The sequence below is a fragment of the Semicossyphus pulcher genome, unplaced genomic scaffold, assembly GCF_022749685.1.
Source record: "Semicossyphus pulcher isolate SPU_LCO1_2020_fin unplaced genomic scaffold, fSemPul1.0.p SCAF_10, whole genome shotgun sequence".
Classification (NCBI taxonomy): domain Eukaryota; kingdom Metazoa; phylum Chordata; class Actinopteri; order Labriformes; family Labridae; genus Semicossyphus; species Semicossyphus pulcher.
In genome coordinates, this window is record NW_027211604.1 from 3,146,224 (window position 1) to 3,170,553 (window position 24,330).

At 42.1% G+C, this 24,330-nt stretch overlaps 3 protein-coding genes across 3 annotated transcripts; all 3 read right to left on the reverse strand.

Annotated features, from left to right (window-relative positions):
- Nucleotides 1–3,335: 3,335 nt before the first annotated feature.
- On the reverse strand, nt 3,336–12,675 carry nipal4 (NIPA like domain containing 4). Its single transcript, XM_069674437.1, has 10 exons — nt 12,636–12,675; nt 10,927–11,031; nt 8,929–9,066; nt 8,184–8,240; nt 7,092–7,182; nt 6,439–6,599; nt 5,805–5,972; nt 4,577–4,656; nt 4,223–4,435; nt 3,336–4,005 (listed from the first exon to the last, which is right to left on the reverse strand). Exons 1-10 carry the CDS (start codon nt 12,673–12,675, stop codon nt 3,781–3,783), a joined length of 1,278 nt encoding a protein of 425 aa, XP_069530538.1. The 3' UTR covers nt 3,336–3,780.
- Nucleotides 12,676–15,451: 2,776 nt separating this feature from the next.
- On the reverse strand, nt 15,452–15,876 carry ins (preproinsulin). Its single transcript, XM_069674742.1, has 2 exons — nt 15,702–15,876; nt 15,452–15,618 (listed from the first exon to the last, which is right to left on the reverse strand). Exons 1-2 carry the CDS (start codon nt 15,874–15,876, stop codon nt 15,452–15,454), a joined length of 342 nt encoding a protein of 113 aa, XP_069530843.1.
- A 4,450-nt stretch (nt 15,877–20,326) lies between these two features.
- On the reverse strand, nt 20,327–23,471 carry LOC138604311 (E3 ubiquitin-protein ligase RNF26-like). The gene is made up of 2 exons (XM_069676223.1): nt 23,400–23,471; nt 20,327–22,256 (listed from the first exon to the last, which is right to left on the reverse strand). Exon 2 carries the CDS (start codon nt 22,248–22,250, stop codon nt 20,985–20,987), a length of 1,266 nt encoding a protein of 421 aa, XP_069532324.1. The 5' UTR covers nt 22,251–22,256; nt 23,400–23,471; the 3' UTR covers nt 20,327–20,984.
- Between the last annotated feature and the right edge of the window lie 859 nt (nt 23,472–24,330).

A 24,330-nucleotide genomic window follows, 5' to 3' on the forward strand; every position in this document is an offset into this window, starting at 1 on the left:
CTGAGTCTGATGGGAAAGTCTTAAGTTTGCAGTTTGATCACAAACACCGTGTTGGACACATTAAATGTTGACCTGATAAAATGTCACGCTGTTTGAATCGCCATCTTGGTTTTTTGAAGCCAGACCATATTTGGATAAGAGGGTGGCGCTGGAGAGGAGGGAGGGGTTAGCTAATGCTAGCTCAGAAGGGCTAACACTAGCTTTGTGGGCAAGGTGCATCTGTAATTCAAGGTTAGCATGATTTAAATTAGAATGAACATTTTGGAATGAAAAACAGGCTTTAAACAAAACAGACTGAATGAAAGAATAAAAAGCCGACAGTGTCTTTGACCTTCACAGGCAAACGTAAAAACATTTTATTCATATTCGGACACATTGTGGTTCTGTACATCACACTCTGATCACAGCGCAACAAACACGTACAGCAAAAGGACCTTAAATAAACAGTGGTATGTTCCTTTAAACAGTTTGTTCCTCTGAGCTTCATAAACAAAAGTCTTCAGCAGCAGAAACGTTTGAAATATCGCCGCTGATCATCGTTCAGCGTGTTTCAGGGTCACTTATTTAAAGGAAATAAATTATAAACAAGAAAGTGACCCTGAAAGTTTGGTTTGAGCATTTTCAATAAATGTTCTGTAACATGTGTTTTTATTCACGTCTGTGTTTGTTTCCCTTCAAGATTAATTAACTGTGAATGATGATCTGCGTGTGTGTGTGTGTGTGTGTGTGTGTGTGGTCTGCCTGCTTCATAAGCTCCAGCCGTCAGCAGTGACGAGCTCAGTCACAGTTTAAAATCAGAAGAAACACAGGACAGGAAGTGAAGATGTCTCACTCTGCTCTTCACTCCGGGCACTAAATAAACGAACCGTTCGTGTTGTTTAAAACAAACTCACCGTCTGTTTCACTTTACGGCCTTCACACATCTCTCTGTGTTTGTGCTGAAAGCAGCTTCATGAAAACATCTTCAAAGATCAAATAAACGAGCTACTATAGAAATGATTTATATTTTCACAGTGATGTCAGAATCAGATATTAAATATTATTGATGATTTGTTTAAATATGTTCAAAGTCACTTTAGATAATGAAATGATACGAAACAAGTGAATAAGTGGAAAGCTCTTATTTTGAAATGTGACATTAATAAATGAGTTTATTTTCTTTCTGTCAACAAATCTATCAGAACAAAATCAACGTTGTATTAAAAAGAAAATAACTGATTCATGATGGTTATTAAAGTTGGTCGTTGTGTTACTGTTGGTCAGCCTGATTGATCTTTTAATAAAGGGTAAGTTATCCACTGTCTGCTGTGTCATGTTCATTCTGGCGATCATATTTCACATTTCTCAGCACTTTATTTTTTGTTTTAATGTTCATATAATTCACATATTCTGCCTTCTATTTATACTTCCTCTTCTTCTTGTTTGTGTCAGAGCGACTGTCACCCCGGAGATCAATAAAGTCTGATCCTGATTCAGCTTGTTCTCTTTGCGCTACGTTAGCTAGCAACGCTAAATTAGCTCAAAGCCAGAGGGAAGCAAAGTACTGTAATCATCCCCAAATTAAACCCAAACCTTTGATGTCATTTATCTTTTCTTTAACTGGAACAAGAAGCAGCACAGATCCGAACCATGATTAGCCTCAGCTGCCAGTGTTAGCGAGCAGCTAGCATACATGGCTGTAGCATTATGGGATGTGGTTTTTTCAATATTTTTTTTTACCAATTAAGAATTTTTTCTGTTTTTGAGTAAATACTGAATAAAAACAGGAGTTAAGTCACAGCCTCGGCTGAGATCGGATCCCCTCAGAGTGAAATCTGGAACTCTGAGATGATCACGGCCTGGATCACACCTTTACTCCACCTGAGCAGGTGAGAAGTCAGACATGTTTAAGAACTGTTTTGAAAGCATCCTTTGACCCGGGTCTGTTTCATGTTTCTGTCCGTGTGCTGATTAACAGCTCCATTTCTTCTCAGGGGATTAATAATGGTTTGTCCTGAGTCATTCTGCCTTCTCTCATCTCCCCTGAGCTTAAATACATCGATCAGCACACGTGTGACACAAAGATTAGTTTCAGAGATCAACACAAGTTTTCAGGTGAAACATGTCTCACGCCTCTGCTCTCCAGTTACCTGCTGCCTGTTCTTCTCAGCGAGTTTGAAAGACCTGAAAATATTCAGCTTATTATTTATTTACAGCTGAACTTCATCCAGACGAAGGTGTCAGGTGACATCTGCACAGCGCCGCTGGTCTTTACATGAGATTTGTTGACAGTAAGAAACGCTCCTTTGCTTTCCTTTATTGTTACAGAGCTGTTTTTGTGTCCTTTGACACTTCGGACCGTTCCCAGTGGTCCTGTTCAGGAATAAATCCAGAATAACTCAAAACTGATCCTTGTTCAATACTTCTCGGATACATTCACACTTTGCTTTATTGACGTCTGATGGATATTCGATAGCTGCATCGTGAGAGACAAAACTTTATGTTAACCTTTGACCTTTATATTAAAGATGATCTTTCTCAATGTACTCTGGATTAACTGTTAAATACTGTTGTTTGTTTTTAATAGTAAAATGTGTCCAGAACCTCGAACTTTACTGAACAGCCTTTTAGTGTTTATTACTGGTTCTACTCATGAAAACAAAAACTTATCAACTCTATATTTAAAAAATTATTATAATAATTATTATCTTTTATAAATAGTTGAACTTTTAAAGATGTTTTTTCTAATTCTGTGTGAGTATGGTTTAAATGTTTACGACTCATAATATAATTTGTGTTATTTGCTTGTAAATGTGAAGTTTTGCAAGAGTTTGTTTTCCCGTTCAGCTCTCACGCTGTGTTTGTAAAATAAGGCTCAAAAAAGAAAATAAAACCTTCACCATCACGGCTGTAACGAGAGACGCGACACGCACGAAGTGAGTCAGTGTGTTTCATATAGGCCTCGCCCTTTAAGGCTACCGCTAGTGGGTTTATCCCCTCCCTAAACCTTTAGTCCACGCCCCCCCGTGTGATGGGCCTCACTCACCGTCTCACTATCAGTTGAGACCATTCAACCAGCTCCCATTTTCTAAGCAGCATCCGAAACTGTCAAAGGAAGAGAAGATGTCATTATCCGGGGACCATCCGAATATGCTCTGAATGTCAGACCGGCTACATCATGAGCGCCCGTACTGCGAACACCTTCCTGTGGAGGAAAAGCAGCATCAACACCTTCTCTGCCCCTGCTGAGGACGTCGCTGACTCATACAACGAGCTGGAGTTGGACGACTCTCCTAACTCCTGATGGATTCTTTCCTGCTTTGCGTCTCCTCTGCGCAGTGTGCACTCCTGTACAGGTTCAGCTCTTTGAGCCGTGGGCCTCACCGGCTCCTTAAAAGGCTGAAGAAAAAGCTGTTTTTTGACAGCTGATTGTCTAAAGGCAACACGTAGTCAGGATGAGGCTGTGAGTGAAGCCCATCACACAGATGGGCGTGGCCTACAGTTCTAGTGATAGGCTTAAAGGGCTGCGCCTGCACTTGTAGAACTTGGTTATAATTGGTGAATACGGTTTCTGAGCAGGACCTGCTCATTAGTCTGTCGGGTAAACGTGTTTTTATGTGAAAGCTATTGAACCTCAATGGTGAACTTTGACCCAGTCAAACTGGAGAGCTGGACATTTAAAAAAAGTGCACAAGACTTACTTCATGAGTCAGAGTGAGGACTACAGCTCTGATCAGTCTGAACTACAAAGTCCAGACAGGAAACACAACCTGTGTCTCCGCTCTTCTTCCTCTGTCTCTTTCAGCTGATGATGAAGACTCGGGGTCCTTCCTCTCTCATCGGAGGCAGACTCTCGATCATCATGTTGTCCATCAGTCCATATTTATCCTCTTTTTTATTCCTGCTTCCTCCTCCGCCTGCTCTTCCTCCTCCTCCTCCTGCTCTTCCATTGGTTGAAACCTCCACCTCAAGCTCCTCCCTCTGTACGGGCTGAGTCAGCTGATTGGTCAGCTCTTTCATCGTCACCTGTAAGAAATTTAAGGATGTTATTCTCACACAAAACTTTGAAGCTCTAAAACCTGAAAAAACCAACAGAAACTAACCTGCAGATGTTTAGAATATTTAGCATGCTAACATTTAGCTTTTCTTCTCCCGACTACACCGTCCCGCCGTGTGAACAGTTTATTCCGCTCCCTTGTCCTTTGTATCAACAGTGTGAGCCGGTTAAGTTATCATAACTCACCTGCAGGTCTCTGAACAGGTGAAGCATGGCCACGCCCACCACGATGACCGCAAAGGCTCCCAGTGTTGTGACCACGTCCACGGTCGCCATGCTCCTCCACTCCTGGAAGAGGATGATGGAGGTGGACAGAACCACGGAGGTGAAGAGGACGTAGTAGATGGGGTAGACCAGCAGAGTGTTGAAGGTGTCCAGAGACTTGTTCAGGTAATTCACCTGCAGGTGAGAGGCAGATTAACAAGATACATTCTTCTATGTTTGTTTGTGCTTCTCTTCTAAAACACTCTCTTCCTCCATACTGTAAATCAGAGAAAATACTTCCCATAAAACAAGAGGATGAACATGACGACAGCTCACCTGTGTTACCACCGAGACGATGAGAGTGAGCAGCAGGATCCAGGTGAGAGGACTAGCGAGCACTGAAATATCATAAAACACTACAGAGAGAGAAGATAATGAGTGTTAAAAGAGTAACGACTTTTATGACACAACGTGACATTAACATAATCAGGAATATGTTTCCTGAGCCGTTAAATCGTCGAGAAGTCCGGCCATTATCTCATAGACTTCTATAGGATCCCTTTTATAGGCTTTCTTTTGGTTCAGTGCAGAAACGTACAAACGTTAACAGGAGCAAAAAAATGTTCACACATTCAGAAGTAGGTCGATTAGTTTTTGTTTTGGCTCTTTCCTTTATTACAGCTGAAGAGAGACAGGAAGAGTGAGGAGGAGAGAGCACTGAATGATCACAGACTGTAGCCTCCACACACCGGCCGCCTGCTCTACCAGCTGAGCTAAACCAGCAGCCCGGTCAGCAGTAGATACACCTAGGTGTACAGGTCTGTAGGTAGGTAGGTAGATCAGTAGGTGGGAAGGTGGGTGGGTGGGAAGGTAGGTAGGTAGTAAGGTTGGTAGGTGGGTCAGAAGGAAGGAAGGAAGGTATATCAGTCAGTAGGTAGATTGTTAGGTGTATAGGTCGGTAGGTAGGTAGATCAGTAGGTGGGTGGGTGGGAAGGTAGGTAGATCAGTCAGAAGGTAGGTAGGTAGAAAGGTATGTAGGTAGTTGAGTGGGTAGGAAGATCGTTAGGGCAATAGCTTGGAAGATAGGTAGGTTGGAGGGTAAGTCAGTAGGTAGATTGGCAGGTTGGTCAGAAGGTAGATAGGTAGGCCGGCAGGTAGGTAGGCTGGTTGGTAAGTGGATCGGAGGGTAGGTAGGTCAGAAGATCGTTAGGTCAATAGCTTGGAAGGTAGGAAGGTAGGTAGGAGGGTAGGTAAGCAGGCCGGTAGGTAGCTTGGAAGGTAGGTGGGAGGGTAGGTTGGGGGGTGGGTAGGTAGATTGGAAGGTAGCTAGGAAGGGGGGTTGGAGGGTAGGTAGGTCGTAAGCAAGGTAGGTAGGTAGATTGGTAGGTAGGTAGGTAGGTAGGTTTACTTTGTTGATCGCAAAGTGGGAAATTGTGAAGGAACAAATTCAAACTGTGTCTTTGAGCAAAATGTGAAATATTTTGGTTTTAAGTTTAAATCTTTGGGCTTTAGTTTGAGGCTTCTTTAATGTGTAAGAACAAAGTGATGTCCTCTTGTCTGTTACCAGTGTTGATGGCGATGGCGAGGCCCTTCACAGAGGAGACGGTGAAGGCTCCAAGCAGCGAGCAGATGCTGATGTAGACGAGGATGTTTGAGCGACCGAACCGTGGAGAGAAATACACCATGAGCACGGCACAGAGCAACAACACCGCCGACATGTAGACCAGGAAACCTACAACACAAAGAAGAGTTATCACTGAAAATACACAAAGAAACTAAATGTCCTGTTTAACTGAATATCAAATATAAGCCTTAAGGGGTTTTAGAAACTCAACAGCTAATGTTAGCGCTCAGCCACTTCCTAGCTAACATTTCAGTTTGATAGTGTTACCAAAAGAAAGGCATAAAGCAGTTATAGCTAGCAAATGGTTGAATGCTAGCATTAGCTGTTTTGGCTCAGCTGTCAGTAGCCTTGACATGTGACTAATTTTCAGTTCCAGTTGCTTAATCAATCTGTATCAATATGATGATTAGTCAGATTTCCTATATTTATAGGATGAATTCACCAATACAACATTTGAACTACAGTCGAGCTTCCCACCCTGAGAGTGATTCAAAGGAAAATGGCCGCCATGAGAATTTAAGGAAGCTAAATATATTGTGAAAAATCTAGTTTACACAGAAACATGTCAACTCACCTGGTTCTAGCAACTTGTTGGTCATGTCCTGTAGTGATGTCACTTCCTGTTCCTGTGGGGCGTGGATAACCAACAAGATGCTTCCCAGCACGCAGAGCAGACAGCCGAGCTTCCCCACCACGTTCAACACCTCCCCCAACAGGTGAGAGGATAGAACTGCACTAAAAAACACACAACCATAAACTGTACAATCAAAACACTGATTTCTGATTATTCACTCTCAACTTGTTTGGCTCCAAAGGACAGGTAGGCCGGAAGGTAGGTGGGCAGGTGGGTACCTTGATTGGTAGGTGGATCGGAAGGTAGGTAGGTAGGTAGGAGGCTAGGGAGATTGGAAGGTAGGTAGGAAAGTCGGAAGATTGTTAGGTCAATAGCTTGAGAGGTAGGTAGGTAGGATGGTAAGTAGGTAGGTAAGTGGACAGGTTGGTAGATAGATCTGAAGGCAGGTAGGTTGGTAGGTTTACTTTATTGATCCAAAAGTAGAAAATTGTAGAAAAAACAATTTGAAACTCTGTTACTCGAGATAATCTGATTATTCACTCTGAACGTTGTGTGTTTTGGCTCCAAAGGTCAGTCAGTGTGACCTTTACCTGACTTTTATTCACTGTAAATACTTTCTGTGCTGATAAAGTTCAGCTGAGAACTACGGCTACCTGATGAGGACACTCAGAGCACCCAGCGGAGTCACCAGCGTGGCCGGAGCAAACATGTAGGCGGCAAAGTTACAGGCCTCTCCTGCTCCCACTGCAGAGAGAACACGAGGGGAGTTTACATGCAAAGTATCATCCGGCTACTGATCTTAACTTTCAGATAACAGAAAGAAGAAGTACTTTCAGAAGAACTGGGATGTGTTTAGCCTAGCTTAGCACAAAGACTGGAAGCAGAGGGACGAAATCAAAAGAGATCAGCAGTTTAGTTTCACCCTCGTTTGTCAAAGTAAGTAACTGTAACTTATTGCCACAAAGTCATTAAAGGTTATACAATATATGGACATTATTTCAAGCCAGCATTTTGGTACTGCTCCAGATCCTTAAAGTTTGAGTATCTGCTGACACTGAGTAAGATACTTTTATTTACCTAATAATATGTCACACTTCTGCATTACAAATAGTCTAAAAATACAATGTCCTATAATGTATATGTTCATGCTTAATCGTACAAAATGTTTCCAACAATGTTCAAACACAGAAGTCTGCAGTGTGTTTGTTATCCAACGTTTGTTCAGCTTAGTCATTAAAAAGAAATCACGATCGATGTAACACATTCCATAAATAACACATTTCATCTTTGTGAACATGATTTCTGCCTGAGTCACGTTAACTATAGAAACCACACACGTGATCCAATGGTGCCTCCCAATAAATCCTTTGTTGTTGGATTTATTGAAACTGAACACCATCGGTGTGTGAGTAAGAGTCAAACAGTTCTATAAATGCAGCCGTTTACTGTTTAAATAAAGCGCTAAATGCTACATTGTTTAGCTAAGGTGCATGTAAATAAATAATAAGTGTGTTTCCATTTCCATCCTGTTTTCACACTGCAGATCTGTTTAGAGCAATGAGTTGGAGCTAGGCTAACAATTGCCCCTACTTTAAGTGTTTAAGCTAAGCTAGGCTAAAGAGGTTCTGGATCTATGGCTCTCTGCGTTATGAAGGAAAATGAATCTGATATTCTCATCAGACCTTGTGTAACAAAGCAAACCAATCAGATATTTCCTGTAAATAAATATATAACTAATTTCTTACTGGTTAACAGGCCTCCCCACCACAGCCAGTCCTTCAGGTAGCCGTGACCTCCATCACCTACACAGACACACACAGACACACACACACACACACACACACACACACACACACAATAACACATCTTTATATCAGGATAATACAAATATCTCACATACACGAGGCCAAAAGGACGACCGTTTTTAATCACTAGTTTAATATCAGACAAAAGGTAATTAAGTATCTTCAGGTATCTTATTAATGTTCATAAAACATAATGATGTTCTTATTTAAATCATTTTGTCAACTCACGGGTTACCTTTAATGTTATAAGCTTCAACAGTATAAAGCTGTTCAGGATAACACTTACAAAGTCAGACAATAAAGGTTTCATGTTTGTCCATGTTCACGCTCAGCTTTTATTACATCACACAAACTGTGAGGTTTGGTTTCCTGTAAAGCTGCGGATCTCAAAGTGATAAAAAGAGCTGAACGGCTGTTTGACCGCCTGCTGCAGAACACAAAGTTTAAATCAAGATCAAAGATCAAACTCCCGTTAACAGTCCCATCTTTATCTGTGAGTTTTCTTATGCTTGAATTGTAGAAAACTAACCATGATTGTAAACCGCTTGTTCAAATCGTCTTAAACATTGTTGATCGAGATACTAGAATAAAGACAGTCCGTGATATTCAGGCAGGAGTGAGACCTCTTTGTTCTAAACATCGTACCATCTCTGATGAAGGTCAGACGTCCTCCTCCTCAACTCACCTGCTCTGGTGTGTCCGTTGCTGGCCAATCGGAGGAGGGCTTTCTTCTTGAGGATGACGCTTCCACCAATGAGGAAGGCGGACAGCAGAGCCAGAGTCAGGCCGAGCCAAAGGTTGTAGGAGCTTTGCGCCTGTAAGTCTGCAGACAAACATTCAGTCAGCTGAGTGTGTGTTTGTGAGGGTGTGGACCTGCAGCGTGTGTGTGTGTGTGTGTGTGTGTGTGTGTGTTTAATAACTTTCAGAATAATACAAAGACTTGACTGAACGAGGTCATGTTGACTGTGTATTAATTTCCACAAATGTTGCTTCATATAGATCTACAGGTTACCGTGTGCATGTTCAGTGGAATGAGTTACGTTTAAATATCCTACATGTTTTATTGTTTATGAAGGCCGACGTGTATCTCCGGGGTCTCTATGGACTTTTTCAGTAATCAATAATATATGATAATAATAATAAGTCAGATGGTGGACAACAACCAGAGCAACTTTCATCATCAACAGACCAAAAAAGGAGGGGCTCAAGTGAATTCAAGTGACATCATACTTCCCGTGTACATCCACTAAAGCATTATGGGAAGTGAAGTTTGCTTATTAAACTTCTGTCAAGTAGCTTACCAGCTTATAGGGCGATCACCAACCAGCCAGCAGATCGCAGCTAATGTTGCTGTCGTGTCTTTAAAACACTTGGAGCTAATTTTATATGAAATAATAAAACTAATAATAATAATAAAATAATTAAAAAGCTTTTTAGTAACTGCAAAACAAACTAAAAACTGCAGTGTCACAGTACTTTGGCAGAACATTACTGAACAGAAAACAGCTAACTCGACAGCTAACGTCACAGAGCTCTATCAAGTGAGAGTTAGCTTTAGCATTAGCTAAATCTAGGTTTTAATCTAATCTAGGTTAGTTTTCTGTACATTTACAATATACATTTTAATAATATGACAATTGAGTTATTATGTTTTCTATTTCACAGACTTGAATGAAGAAAAACCGAGTAAGGGTGACGAAAGCTCAAGTCAAGCTAAAGGCAGCTAGCTTACCATAGAGGTAGCTAGCTTGCAGATCACAGGAAGTGCTAACTTCCTTTTTGACTCCAAAGAATTTCATGTATACGACCACGTTATTTATCTCACAGGTGTGATTCCTTTCTGCCCTTTGAGAATGTGGAACTATGTTTAGAACGCTGCAGTAACTTTAACCTCACTGTGTCATTTCAAACACATGCTGTGTCCGAAACCGCACACTAACGTACTGCTTACTAACGTACTGCTTACTAACGTACTACAGACTCAAACAGTATGTACTGCATACTGCCTACTAACCTGACTATTAGGATGCCGGTGGCATCATACTCAGAGCCGTCTTCTCCGCATCACGTGACTTAATCGTTTACGTATGTCCGGTCTGATCTCCGGTCCATCTCCGCCATAGAAGAAGCTGAATAACCGCAATGCATTTTGGGGCGGTTGAGTACAGCGAGTGAGCTCCCGTCTCATACTCAAACATCCGGGCCGATCTCGTATACATCCGGGCATTTCTCGCATACACAAAATTGCATACTATGAGATGGGAACGCATGACATACTCAGTTTTACGTCACGGTTAGTTTGATTAGTATGATAGTATGAGGTTTCAGACACACCGTCAGTGTGCTGATCACTAAACAATGGCTCACTCTTCTTGCTCCTCCTTCTTACTTCCTTGCATTGTGTGTGTTGAGGCAGTTTTACTCTTGTTACCAAAGGATTTTTTTCCACCACAGCTAAAAAATAAAAAACACATTATGAAGTTATTCTCTTTGTATGCACATTATTTGACCTCCTGAAGCAGTCAGACAGGATTTATTCATCCAGCGTCTAAATGAGCCTTTAAACACAGTCTCTGTCCTCCTCCTGTATCTATACGAGCTTTAACCCTAAACAAAGACCCTCTCTGCGCATTAACACACACACGTAAGAGGTGTGTGTGTCTGTGTGTGTGTGAAGGTATACCTGTTGTGTGATTGCCGTTGTTCAGGTGTGTGTTAAACAGCGGTGGATCTCCGGTAACCACACACACCGCAGACTGAGAGCCGCACCACAACCGGACCATCGACCCTGTACCAACAGAGAGTTAGCATGTTAGCTTCGATATTCTGGGATTATTTTAAGCATTTATTCTCATTTCTTGTTTTACTAAACAGACCTAAAGAGTCTCTGAGTCAAAATCAAGGACAGGAAGTGCATAAATACACAAACAAATGACGGTGTTAAACTTAAATACTTCTCTGGTACTGATCTAAAAGTATTCATCGCAGCGAGGGAAACAACAGTGAAGTACAAACTGTATCAGGTTTTATCTGCATAACAAACAATGCAGCTATTATTTACACCTGTATTTGATCGACCGCTTGAGAGTCCGCCATCTCGTTTAAAGTGGCGCGCAATAAATCTCGGGATATGTTGGGCAACGAAGGATGCACCCGATGGATCCTTCGTGGCCCGGGAAAAGGAGGACGTATTTGTGGGCCGCGTCTGAAGGAGCCTTCCACATGGGAACCCCTGCAGCAGTCCCTGTGACGGGACGTAGCTAACAACAGCGTGTAGCTAGCAGAGAGTGTAACGTTCGCCAAAGCAAAAAGTCAGCCATCTCGGTACTCGGTATCGATCAATACTCAAGTCTGCTAAAATCTGCTTTGAATGGAAATGTGTATCATTTAAACCTTTTTTCTACTTCCTTCCTCCTTCTCATGAAGTATCTCGCACTGAATCAGATTTCGATAGACTGGAACTGCCTGTCAGAGCAGGAAGTTTTTCATAAATCACTGTTTCCTGAATCAAACTCCCCACAGAACTACAACCACAAAAACAGAAAAGAAAAGGCTCAGTGTGATGTGTGAGAGGGAGTGAAACCTCCAGTGTTTGCTGAGTGGGTTTCTGTCTCTGTGAACCCGTTATTCTTCTGGCTGTCGGGTTGTGAAATACAGGTTTGACCACTGTGCCGGTTAAGAGTAACATGAGGAGACGGAGCAGTTCAATATTTACCCTGTCAACACTGAGGCCTCAGTACACACCAGCTATCACAATACTGTCTGTGCAGCAGTTTAAATAACTGAACATGAAGAGGAGTTAATGATGTTTCTTAAATCATTCAGGACGATGGAGGAAGTTGGACAGTGATCTATTAATAAGCAGCATATTTGACAGATTATTAAGTTCCTACATTTAGGAAAAAGTAGACATGGAAATTAAATATCCTGCGTTAAAGATGAATACGCTAAAGTACTTGGAGTGTTGCTTTAATTTATTATATATTAACATGTTTGTTGCTAAATACTGAACCTATCTTTCTATCAATGTTGTTGACTATTGTATACATAAAGCTGACCTAAACGTGAACAAAACATTAGCTCAAAGTAAACAGTTTTATCTCATTAAATAAATAAAAAGTTAAATATATCAAACTGTGTAAAGCACTTTGAATTGCTTTATGTATAAATGGTGCTCTGCAGGAAAGAAGTAAAGCATATTTGTGAGGCAGAATTGAATGTAAATTAGTGTAAAAGTAGAATATTTAAGGGACAATTCAACGTTGTATTTGTGATTCCTGCTGGACAAGGACACATGGCCGAGATAGACAGGTATAACGGTGTAAATACAGCGCTGGAATCTTGCATTTTATTGCTTTAAAACTGCCAGAGTCAAAGAAAATTCGGTCTTACCGTTGCTGCACGTCTCATTATCCAGGCGAACATCTCGCATCCTGTTGCTATATGATGGAGGAAATAATCCGCACAAACACAGATTCAAAAAAGTCAAAATTAATCCCTAAAAGGTCTAAAAACCGAGCAGAACTTTCTCTCGCCGCATTTGACCGGAAGTGACCAAAAACAACGAACTCTGTGGCGGTAATTCAGCGCCTACATCGACATATTCCTCCTGTCACTCGGTCTGAACCGTTAAAGTCAACCGACCGAACTCACGGCTGAGATGAGGAGGTAAACAAAGCACCACCTGACCCCGCCCCGCCCAGCCTCGCCCCGTCGGGACGAGCCGGTGCAACAGAGCAGGTGTATCACCTTTCCCGCCCAGCGGCACAAACATAGGACTACAAGTGGGAAAAAATGGCGAATAAATCAAAATAAATCACGTATAAAACCGGGTTAAAGTCGAAGTAGTCGTTTCCTACTTATTTGACACTTATATTATATTTGTGTTATTTATTAATGTACCACTATTTTTAATACTTTTCCTACTCATTTTAATAGGCCCTGCAACTGCGACATATTGTGCTTTTGTACCATTTATATGACAGCTTTAGGAACTTTACAAATCTAAATTTCACATACAAAACCTAAAAAGAGTTTATAAAATGTGATGATTATTTTAAATTCAATATGCTAACAATAATGTCATACTATAAAATTAACGAGCAACTATTTTGATAATTGTTTATGTCTTTTTAACCATTTTCATGGTGTCAGCTTCCTTAATGTGACGATTTGCCGCTTTTCATTTTATCATTTGAATCTTTAAATGTAGGCCTATTCTGTGAAAAAGTCCCTTCAGTGTCTGGGTAATTATGACGCCATTTCTCACTTTGAATCAGAAGTTTTACAAACTATCAATAGATAAATAGAGACAATAATAATCATGACAAACATTCATTATCAACCTTGTATAGCCTAAATAAACCAGCTATACTTATTTGGCCCACACGGAATAATAATATTATGTCACAGCAGAAGAGTCACAAAGGACATTTTACTCTTAATACTTTAAATGTAAATTTAACTTGTTATACTTCAGTGATATTTTAATGTGGCCTGTGTGCTGCTTTGAATTAGGAAAATAAACGTTTTGAAAACAGCAGCAAAAATCTCGTCTTCTTTGCTCCTCACTAGAGCGCTGAGTTGGAATGGGACTGCTGCCTCCTTGTGGCAAAACAACACACACACACGCACACACACACACCCACACAAAACGACAACAAACAAACCGCCAAACACTTTGTAGATCCTAATAATCCTGAAAATGTCAAAATTAACTATTTAGAGGTTTGTGCTTCTGATGAAAGAGGATTTTAACTGATATATTAATATTAATTATCACAGTTTTTTAAAAAAATAAGATATTCTCTTGTAGATATTACGTATCTTATTTGCTGCCACCTGCACACGTGCACTAGTGGATATAACCTCTGTAGCTGTAAAAATATCAGTGTGATTATTTTATAATATGAAGACGTTTGTGTTTAAGAGTCGAAACTTGACTGTGTTTTTTATGTGTGGAAAACTACTCTGCCGGGAAGATCGTATCAAACTTCACAATGCTCGCTTAATATTCAAGATTCCTTATGATTGAGCACCTCCTTCATTTAACACATTCGTCTCCCAAAACACAGTTGGTGAGAGATTAACCCGATCATCAGTAAGAGGAGACGTAGCTGTCCCAAGGAGAACAACATCTTTCAGTTTTGGAACATCCTGCCTTTAAAGTCGAGCTGAAACAGCATTTCCAGAGTATCTAGCTTCCGTACCGTGACGTATTTCCGAGTGAAACAGGACGTGCAGGCGGGACATATCGTTAGAGGGATTTGATTTGATCGTTGAGAAGTGGGCGTAGACAGACGTTCTCCACAGCGCAGTAGCTAGCTAGCTGACCGAGCGTTCTTGGTGCTCTGCGGCTAAATGTTGCAGATTGATTGGTTGAAATTGTTTGGTGCTAACTTACGGAAACACGCGTGAAATTTAGTTTTACCGGAAGAAAAAATTATCTGATTTTGATATAAGAATACGAAGAAATGGATTTTCCGTTTTTTTTTTTTTGGCCTATATTGTCAAATAGATGCACAGTATTACCGGGGATGTGATCTAAAACATTTTTCATTTCACCTCGACTTTAAACATCCGTCATAGTGAGTCGTACTGTGTTTTGTACATGAAAGTAAAGCCTGTCTAAAACACAATCAGACCTGCCACATGCTGAACCTCTGCATGCTCCCTGTCCGCTCTCGCTCTGTGTTCTTGTCGTCTGTATTTAAAAGGGTTTTTTGTTGTGACGTCTGATTTGTTTGCTTAACATTGGCCTTTATCTATCTTTGCTTATATGTCCTACTTTGCAGGATGCTGTCTTATTGTCTCAAGCTTTTTTCAGCCTGTTGAGCTGTTCACGTTTTTTCCTGTTTTTATATGTTGTGTGTTTCATTTGTTGTTTTTACTTCAGGCTGAGGGACAGCAGTGGAAAATTAGCCTTTATGCTAACACTGGCACTTTAACAGCGATGTTGATTAATGTGCATCGTCCCTGAGAATAAACCAATAAATAAAGAAATAAAATATAGAAATAAGTCACCACATCATGAAAACACGTTTATAGATTTTCTCTCATTTCACAAAACTTTATTTTTTAGGAAAAAATAATTGCGTCCGTTTCTCAGCTCTTCATTTGACAGCAGAGAAGACAGCACCGTCTCTTCTGATGCAAAGGGGGGAGGGGAGGCTAAGTTAGCCACAAGCTGAGCTAGGCTACTCCAGGCTTTAGTTGCAGTAGTTCTGCAGGTCGAACAGGTTGCAGGGCCGGTGGCAGCACTGCTCCACAATGCCGCGCTTCACCATCATCTCCATCTGGTCCTTGAAGGCGAACTCGGCCACCTCGTTCTCTCCGCCTGTCGCCGCTGCTCCGCCTGTCTTAGGAGGGAGGAAACCTGACAGGTAAAAGAGACGGTTAAGAGAAGAAGTCTTCATCCTCCGTTAAAATCAGGTGTCAAATTAAGGTTTTCAGTCTCACCCATCAGAGGGTCGACGTCTCTCTTGGGGCTGTAGAAGAAGCCTCGATCTCCACAGACCAGGTAAAGGGCGTCGACCAGGTGAGCGCCGCACAGGTGCTGAGGAGGCGGGGCGGCCTGGGTGCCCGGCCATGAAATGACCAGTAAGACCAGCAGAGAGACAGACTGGAGCCACATGATGGACGAGAGCTGAACACAGAGACTTTAGATTGTTTACATGTTTAAAATCAACAAACACAATCAATACGAACCCTTTAGTTTAGTTTATTTTGAGGAGGAGGATGTGAAGGAGCAACAGAGGAGAGGAGGAGAAGATGGAGGAGTACAAAGAGCAGGAGAGGAGGAGGACAGTTCAGCTCTAGATTTGGAGGAGGAGATGAAGGAAAATATAAAGGAGGAATAAACTCAACTGTAGAGCTGGAAGAGAAGAAGAAGGTGGAGGAGGTGGAGGAGGAGGAGGAGGAGAGGATGAGAGGGAGAACAGTTCACCTGCAAAAGGAGGAGGAAAAAGGAGGGGAGCAGTGTGCAAAGAGAAGTACAAAGAGGAGGAGATTTAAAGGAACAGATGAGAGAAGAGAAATGAAGAGGAGCAGGAAAGTTGGAGATGGTGGTGGAGGAGATGGAGGAGTAGAGGATGAGGAGGAGAACAGTTCACCTGTTGTTGGAGGAGGAAGAGGAGGTGCAGAAAGAGAAGGAGGAGTATGTAAAGAAGTAGATGGAGGAGGAAGAGTAACTCACTTTAAGAGTTTGTATGAAGAGGAAAAGGTGAAGTACTCCTCACCTGAAGATTTTGAGGAGACAAAGGAGTAGACAGAGGAGGAAGAGGAGGAGAAAACTCACCTGGACAGTCGCAGGAGGAGGAGGAAGAGGAGGAGATGGCCTCTGTGACTGTGATGAAGAGGAGCTGAGAGCAGGTCGGTTTGAGGCAGAACAGAAGTTCTCCTCTCCATTTATACTCCTTCAGCACCTCCTGGACACGCCCCCTGCTGAGTGTGTGTGTGTGCGTGTGTGTGTGTTTGTGTGTGTCTCACATCACTTAGTAAAACAAACAGAGCTAATGAGCCGACCTGATCTGATCACCTGCAGTAGACAAATATTGATCATCAGTCAGCGTCCTGCTGAGCTCAGCACAGACACTCAGCACACGTTTATAACAAAGTGATGGTACGTCACGACGTGTGAGCTCTAACTGGAGCTTTAGGGGGATGTTCACTGATTGTTATCGGCAGTGTTACAAAGTAATCCGTTAGAGTACTCAGATTACTTTTTTGTTGTAACCACAGACTGTAGAAAAACATGGCCGACACGACAGCTCCCTAAAAGTGAAGCCAAACCCTCTCTGTTGCCCCCTGCTGACTGGCTGCAGTATAGGTCATAAAGTCCGCCTCCTCCATGTTAACAGATGGGACATGAGTCAAACTATAAAATCAAAATACATGTTTGTGTGAAAGGGACGAGAACAACATGACGGTGAAATGTCAGCTGTGTCTGGAGGAGAAGTGCTCGTCAGCTGTGAAGAGCTCGACTTCAAACGTGAAGAAGCATCTGCAGCTAAACACAGCTCCACAACATTGGTGGGACTAAGAGCCTGGGTTGTATTGTTGTCATGGAAACAGCTGTGCCTAATACTGTATGCCTCTGCCCAGTTCGCTGTCAGACTGCTAGCATCATACAGAGCTGTTATACTGTGTCTGTCATTCCTGTTATCAGGCTGCAGAGTTACAGATTATGGGCCGTAAACGGGGCGACACAGAGACGGTAGAGTCGATACATTCAGAGGTCGACGTTCAGCAGGCTACACGCCGTCCTGACAATATAACACACATGTGGAACAAGTCGCAGCAGGGTTTAATTGGTTACTTTACTCAGCAGGTAATGCAGTAATGTAATGAGTTACTTATAAAAGTAACGTTACCCAACACTGCTTATTGGTCAGATCAACATTTCTGTAAATAAAACACTTCCTGTTTAGCAGCAAACAGCAGACAGACACAGAGATCACCTGGTGAACATATCGAAGCATTTAGCAACTAAAGAGGCAGATATGTTCCTCAGGAGGTGGTGGAGACCAAAAACACGTAAAAGAGATCTTACTTATCTTGTTATCTCGATAACAAGCGATACCAGCGCTGCAGCAGAGTAACGTCAGATGATCATAACTCGTATCTCCAGAGCTGCGAAAGCACCAAACAAACATAGAAACAGGCTGAACGTCCCCCATCAGTGCGGGCGACGGCAGCTTTGTGTGGTGATGCAACTTTGTAAACCGTCTTTGACTTTAAGAACACAAACAGGAAGTTTATGTTTCTCTGTTATCACCAGTCAGTTAGGGAGGCCCTGACTACAGAGAAGCTTAGAGCTTTAACTAATGACTCCATCACACACACACACACACACACACACACACACACACACACACACACACACACACACAGTGGTAATGTGTGTCATACCTTTGCTGACAGAGCTTTTCTTTCAGCTCGTTTGCCACTAAGAGGGAAACTCAACTGAGCGTAAGAGCGTCACCATGATGATGAGCACTTCAAACATCTCCCAGAAACCAGCACTGCTTTCTCTCACTGACTCAAAATCTCCACATGTATCCTTTAACATTCTCTGAGCTGCAAAATCCGATTTTCCAGGAACAAATTTTGTCTTGCTGGCGGTGAAAAGGTCGAGCCGGGCAGTAGACACCTGTGTAGTTGCGTATCTTAATGTTTATTGGTTTGTCAACATGGAGCCACTCATACGATACCTATCGCAGGAATTCACATAAAAAACATGTAAGTAAGATTTCAGAATAAAAGCCGTTTGATTTGTGGAGCCAGAAGTCTTTGTTAATCCTGGTTCAAAGGTCGGTGAGGTCGTCTGTGACTCTCAGTGGGAGCATCAGTGACTAAATGAACATCATGCTGTGTTGAAGCAGACTTGAAACTAGAGATTGAGACATAAACTCATTAGGAACATGTTTACTGAGGGAATAAATCAGGAGAGGAGGAGGAGCATTTTCTCATAGACTTCTATAGAATCACACTTTTACAACCAGTGGAGTCGCCCCCTGCACACAGTCTTTAAGGATTCATTAAGATTTGCTGTGTGTTTATTTTTTATCTGTTGCCCTTCACCACAGACATTCTGAATCCAAACGTCTCTTTAGTAAGGACAGTGTGTGTGTGTGTGTGTGTGTGTGTGTGTGTGTGTGTGTCGTAGAGATATGTAGTAGATGTTGGTAATGTGGAGGAAAATACTCAAAGCTGTCCAGGAGGTGGAATAGCAGCAGCGGTTAGCTCCTCTCCAGCGGTCACTCCACATCAAAGGCTCACCTCAAAGCCAGCAGGAGAACGTCACATTAACAGGTGAGTTGATGCTAGCGGGTGCAGCGAGTGTAACAGGCTCACACAAGTTTACACAGCCGCAGTTACAACCATCTGAGCACGCGCTCTCTCCTACCAGTAGGCTATGTTTGTATACAAAGTTGACCATCGTAAAGCGGCTGTAAAGCAGTACTGTCGTAACACTTAAGGAGCATTACGTATAAAACAAAATGACAATATAATAACATAGTCTGGGTAATATTACACCTGGGTTACAAAGTCAAAAATCAACCTCCAGAGTTCGACCTCAAAATCTGACATTGAAAACCACCTCGGCCCTGATGTCAAAAACCAGCTTCAAAAACAGACTTGAGAATCGAGGTCAGAAAGGGACGTCGAAAACCACCCCGGCACAGACGTCATTGTTAGTGAGGGCTAAAGGACTATGTAACCTGTTGATATACGGCTGGGCCTGATTTCCCATTTCGCTTCAGGTGTGTCTGTTAAACACGGACGCAGACAACTTCTCTCCTTTGATGAGTTTCAGACACAGAACAAACCTGGGCTGTTACGAAATGCGTGGGTGGTTCTGTAAAGAAATAAATAATACAAATCCAATCATATGCATGCATAGAACATTACATATCCATATACACACCTACATATGCACTTCAACATGTATATACACACGTCCATATACTGTATATACATCAATAACAATCACGAACAGGCTGTGTAATGTCCTCAAAATACAAAAACGGCAACGGTCATTAATGAGTTACTGCTAACAGACACGTGCATCTAATTAGCTAGCTAATTTACGAACACAAGTTGCCCAGGTCACACGAGTGATTAACAATCTAACAACAGTTACAAGTTACTTAAAGTGTCCAACTTAGAGTTCTCAAGGACGCATGCACACTTCAGTCCGTTAATCAGTCCGAAACAACACCTCTACTCCTCCCCTCCACATGTCGCTCTCTGCACTCTGTATTTATATATTATTAGACCATGATATTTCTGCTCTTCATTAGGTGAAAGATCTGAATACTTTGATATTCTATTCGATCACACCTGGAGCAGTGTGCAGGACGTTCAGGGGGATCCCGTCCTGTTTATGAACCACTCAAACGTCTCAGGACTTTGGTGTCACTTCCATCCGTTCAGGAGCTGAATATCAAGGAGACAGATTTTGGTTTTATTAACAAACCCGATGACCTCATACGTCCTCTCTCCAGACGAAGGTGGAACAACAGCAGCTGTAAATCATTTGTTCAGTTTGAAAACAAGAGTGAATAAGTCGAAGCATGGCAGCGTTTTTATTGAACATTGAGACACGAAGTCGAGTAAATTACAAAATGTTATTTTTCATCTCATGAAAACATCCAGACATTTTCAATCATTAATCGGAGCTCATGTTTGGATTCGCAGGAATGATATGAAGGAATATTAGTTTAAGCTTTTATAAACCAAAATATGATCATTAGTTATTTTTAATAAAGCAGCAGGTGCTGTGTACTGATCAGGAGAACATATTCAATAATCCACTCAAATTAAGCACAAACAGCAGATTTCAGTCTTAAACATGTTTAACAACTTTTATATATGTTTAAATAAATGTTCAAAATATGAATAAATAATAAAAAAACAAATATTTGACACAAATGATAATCTTTGGCACAAATACTCAGGTGTGTAAATCCAGTGTAACTCATCAGCAGACAAAGATATGAGGAGGTTTAAGAGCTTTGTTGTTAAACTTACATAAATATCATTATGTTTATCTTTATGTACGTGAATGGGGAAACAGCGAAGTGCAGAAACACTGATCAGTGAAGAAAGAAACGTTTCCTGATTTCATTTAGAAAATACAAACAAACACCTTCAGTTGGCACTTAAGATTTAAGACCTTCAGACCGTCGAATGATTAATTAGAGTGCAGAGAAAAGCAGTTTGTACTTCCTGTCCTGGTCAGAGGAAGACGTCCATGGTCTGTGTGATGGGCTGCCTGCAGAGCGGACAGCTGCGCTGCTGCACGGCGCGCCGCTGCGTCAGGATGTCGGCGCAGTGCCGGCAGAGGCAGAGGTGACGGCACGGCAGCAGCAGAACCGTCTTACTCTGGTCCTGACAGATGACACACTTCTTCCTCTCCTCCTGCTCCTTCAGCAGGCTGAGCAGCTCCAAGTCTGTCAGAGGGCCGCAGACCTCTGGAGCAGAGCTTTTCGAGGACGTATTTGTCCTGCCGATACTCGCTGGCTCACCGTCCTGCTGAGTCTGGAGTGGCAGAGAGTCCGGTGGGCTCGGTTCAGGGTCTGGCTGCAGGTCTGTCTCTGGAATCAAAGCAGCTGTGTGTGTGTGCGGGAGCCTCGATCTCACTTCTTGTGCTGCCCTAGTGTGGACTTCCTGATTGGACAGAGCTTGTTCCAGTATTGTCCATACTCGACCTGCTCCCGGGAGAGCGCTGAACAGACGGAGGCTGAGTCGTCCAGCGACGACAGGAAGTCTGGGGTTCAGAAACAGCAGAACCAACAAGGTGAAGGCCGCTGTGATGAGCAGAACGTGTGAGTCCAATGTCAAAACAGTGATGAAGACCCGTCCCAGTGTTGCCAGGAAGTCCAGCAGCAGCTGACAGGGCGTCCACAGCAGCACAGTAGCTCCGACCAGGCAGCTGTAAAGGAAGGTGAGCAGAGTCAGAGCCAGATCCACAACTCTGTGCACCGGGTCCGCCACCACCTCCCAGAAGCCCGCCAGCACAGACGCACAGTTCTGTGTGCTGATCAGGACGATGTTGACCACAGTGTTCACAAAGTAGAGGACGAGGCTGAGCACGATGCAGAGGCCCTCGCATGTCTGTCGCAGGATAGAGCTCCCTGATACAAACCCACGGTGCAACACGTCCTTAATGCGCCACGCCACATGACAGAAGAGATGTCCCACCATCTTGAAACTCTCAAACACTCCTCCCAACGCCTGCAACCAGCCATCCACCACCTGCAGGGCTCCACAGGCGGCGCTGGAGACGGCCTCTGTAGCGGTGAGGAAGGAGAACAGAGCAAAGTTCCAGTACTCGACCAAACTGGAGCCGCTTAGAGCGACCAGAGTGCTGTGGAGGGAGGCGCCCACACCGGACAGGAAGTGAGACAGCCAGCTGAACGTTCGGACAAACAGGTCGAGCAGCAGGCAGCAGGCGTCCACACATCTCCCAACGATGAGAGAGACAATGTTCACTTCATCCATATTAAGCTGAGAGAAGAGAAGAGGAATTAGGGCTGATAAAATATATCTTACACAAGAACAAATATGTTTGGAATGGATGAGTTCAAATCTGACCCTAACTGGACTCTATAATGACCTCTGGTGGCGTTTCTGTGCTTTCTACAGGACACAGCAGCCTGTTTAAGCTGAAACTGCTGCTTCAAAGTTTAAACTTGTTTTAAACCACTAAACTTCCACTAAAGTGATGGGAGACAGCAGTCCCATGGAGGCAATCTTTGTTTATGTTCATATCACTGAATTTGTGAGAGCATTTCTAACCTTTATTTGTTCGCTGACAGTGTAGAGACGCACAATTACATAGAGAGAAACTATTGCATTGACCCTACACAGCATTTAAGCATAATGGCCTTAACAGACAGGCTATTTAACATATTAAGTCAACATTATATTCCTAACTATCAGTGCAGATACAATACATATTTTGACTGTTACATACCAATAAGCTGACTGAGTAATACATTTTGCATCCGTTTTATATGTTCCACCTTTGTTTTAAGTTCAGTAATAGCAAAATATGAAGAGGATTTTAAAAGTAGCAACTAAATGATGTGATGGCATGCTCACTGAACTGCACTCACTTCTGTGTCTTACATCAGTGAACACATATTGTGGACACAAATTAAAGGAGACCGTTTATTTAACTTAAAAGGCAATTTCAGCGATTGTTAATGTATACGGTATTGAAGCCGAATTTAAACGACACTATTGTATATTCAGAATCAGTAACTCGAGTTACAATTCAGACGTTTGTGTATTCCTGTTAACTTGAAGTTAAGATTCCTAAACGGAGTTTGGCATCAAAACGGCACCGTTACATCTGAGCTGATAGCAGACCCCAGAGAAGCTGTCAGTGAGTCGACAGAACATATCCCCACAATGTTATCGTTTAGTAACGTAGTTTAGGATTTGTCCTACAAAATTCTGTAGTTATTTGGAAATTATCCGTTGTCTCCCCTGCCCTAAATGGCAATAACCAGATGCTAAAGTCGCATACGTTACCAAGCAAACCACACCCATTAGCTTTAGCTAACAAGTTAGAAATATAAATAAAACAAAATAAGCTTTAAGGAAGAAAGCGGTACAATATAGTTTAAGGAGAACACGACTCACCTTAAATACATGGCGCGCTTTGTTTAATGATATGTAGTATGTGTATATAGAACTAAAAGTATTAGGCACATCTTTAGCATGTTTCCATCAGTTTCTTCTTCTTCTTCTTCGTGCTTAATTATGGATCGCCCACTAATGGTAAAGCTACATTTCGCCACCTGTGGTTTTTCCGGAGTATTACACCAGTGACGAACATTAAATGGTGGTGAAATAAACTCATAAACTCACTCATAAAGTACCGATAATGATAAAACAAAAACAAACAAACAAAACAAAAATACCCCACTTCAAGTAGAAGCCGAAACCGATAAAATATCACAAGTATTTCATTAAATAATAATTAGATAATTAATACATGTGTGTAGCATAAAGGACCCAAAGACAAGTCAATGACTTTGATGAGCAATTATACTTTGATTATAAGTGGTGTCATTTTCATCATTCAGCAGGAGTGAATATTGAGTGAATATTGCACTGCCAGGATTTCAGATGGCGGTTACATTTCATAAAAACTGAGGAGCTCTGCAGTTGCAAATGCAAATCATGTTAGTAGCGTGATTTGTGCGTAACCCAATTTTCTTTAAATTGTTTATCAAGTGTTGTGTGATCATTGACTCATAAATTGTAGCTCGAATATATTTGCTTTATATGCAGTGATGAATTACTTTGTATGGTAAAAACAATAGTTCATAATGTTCACACACCACTAAGGCCAGTATATCCTGTATTGTTTTCTATCTTTATAACTTGATTACTTTTGCTTCTGTTTGTGGGCTGCTGTAACAAGTTAATTTCCCCTGTGAAGGATCAATAGGCCTAACACGTATCTCATCGTATCTTTCTTTCTCCTGCAGATGTTGTGATATTAGGGATATCGCCTGTTACTTTATATGTTTTTAAGGCTAGTTGTTGCTTTTCTTGTACACTACAG

What these genes read in the sequence shown, in the direction of transcription:
- nipal4 (XM_069674437.1), bottom strand. Translation starts at nt 12,675, where the DNA reads ATGCGAGATGTTCGCCTGGATAATGAGACGTGCAGCAACG. An exon ending in GCTCTGAGTGTCCTCATCAG is followed by an intron (nt 6,600 to 7,091) that starts GTAGCCGTAGTT and finishes TGTGTTTTTTAG; the next exon opens with TGCAGTTCTATCCTCTCACC. An exon ending in CGCCATCGCCATCAACACTG is followed by an intron (nt 4,657 to 5,804) that starts GTAACAGACAAG and finishes CTCTCTCTGTAG; the next exon opens with TGTTTTATGATATTTCAGTG.
- ins (XM_069674742.1), bottom strand. Translation starts at nt 15,876, where the DNA reads ATGTGGCTCCAGTCTGTCTCTCTGCTGGTCTTACTGGTCATTTCATGG. An exon ending in AGACGTCGACCCTCTGATGG is followed by an intron (nt 15,619 to 15,701) that starts GTGAGACTGAAA and finishes TTTACCTGTCAG; the next exon opens with GTTTCCTCCCTCCTAAGACA.
- LOC138604311 (XM_069676223.1), bottom strand. Translation starts at nt 22,250, where the DNA reads ATGGATGAAGTGAACATTGTCTCTCTCATCGTTGGGAGATGTGTGGAC.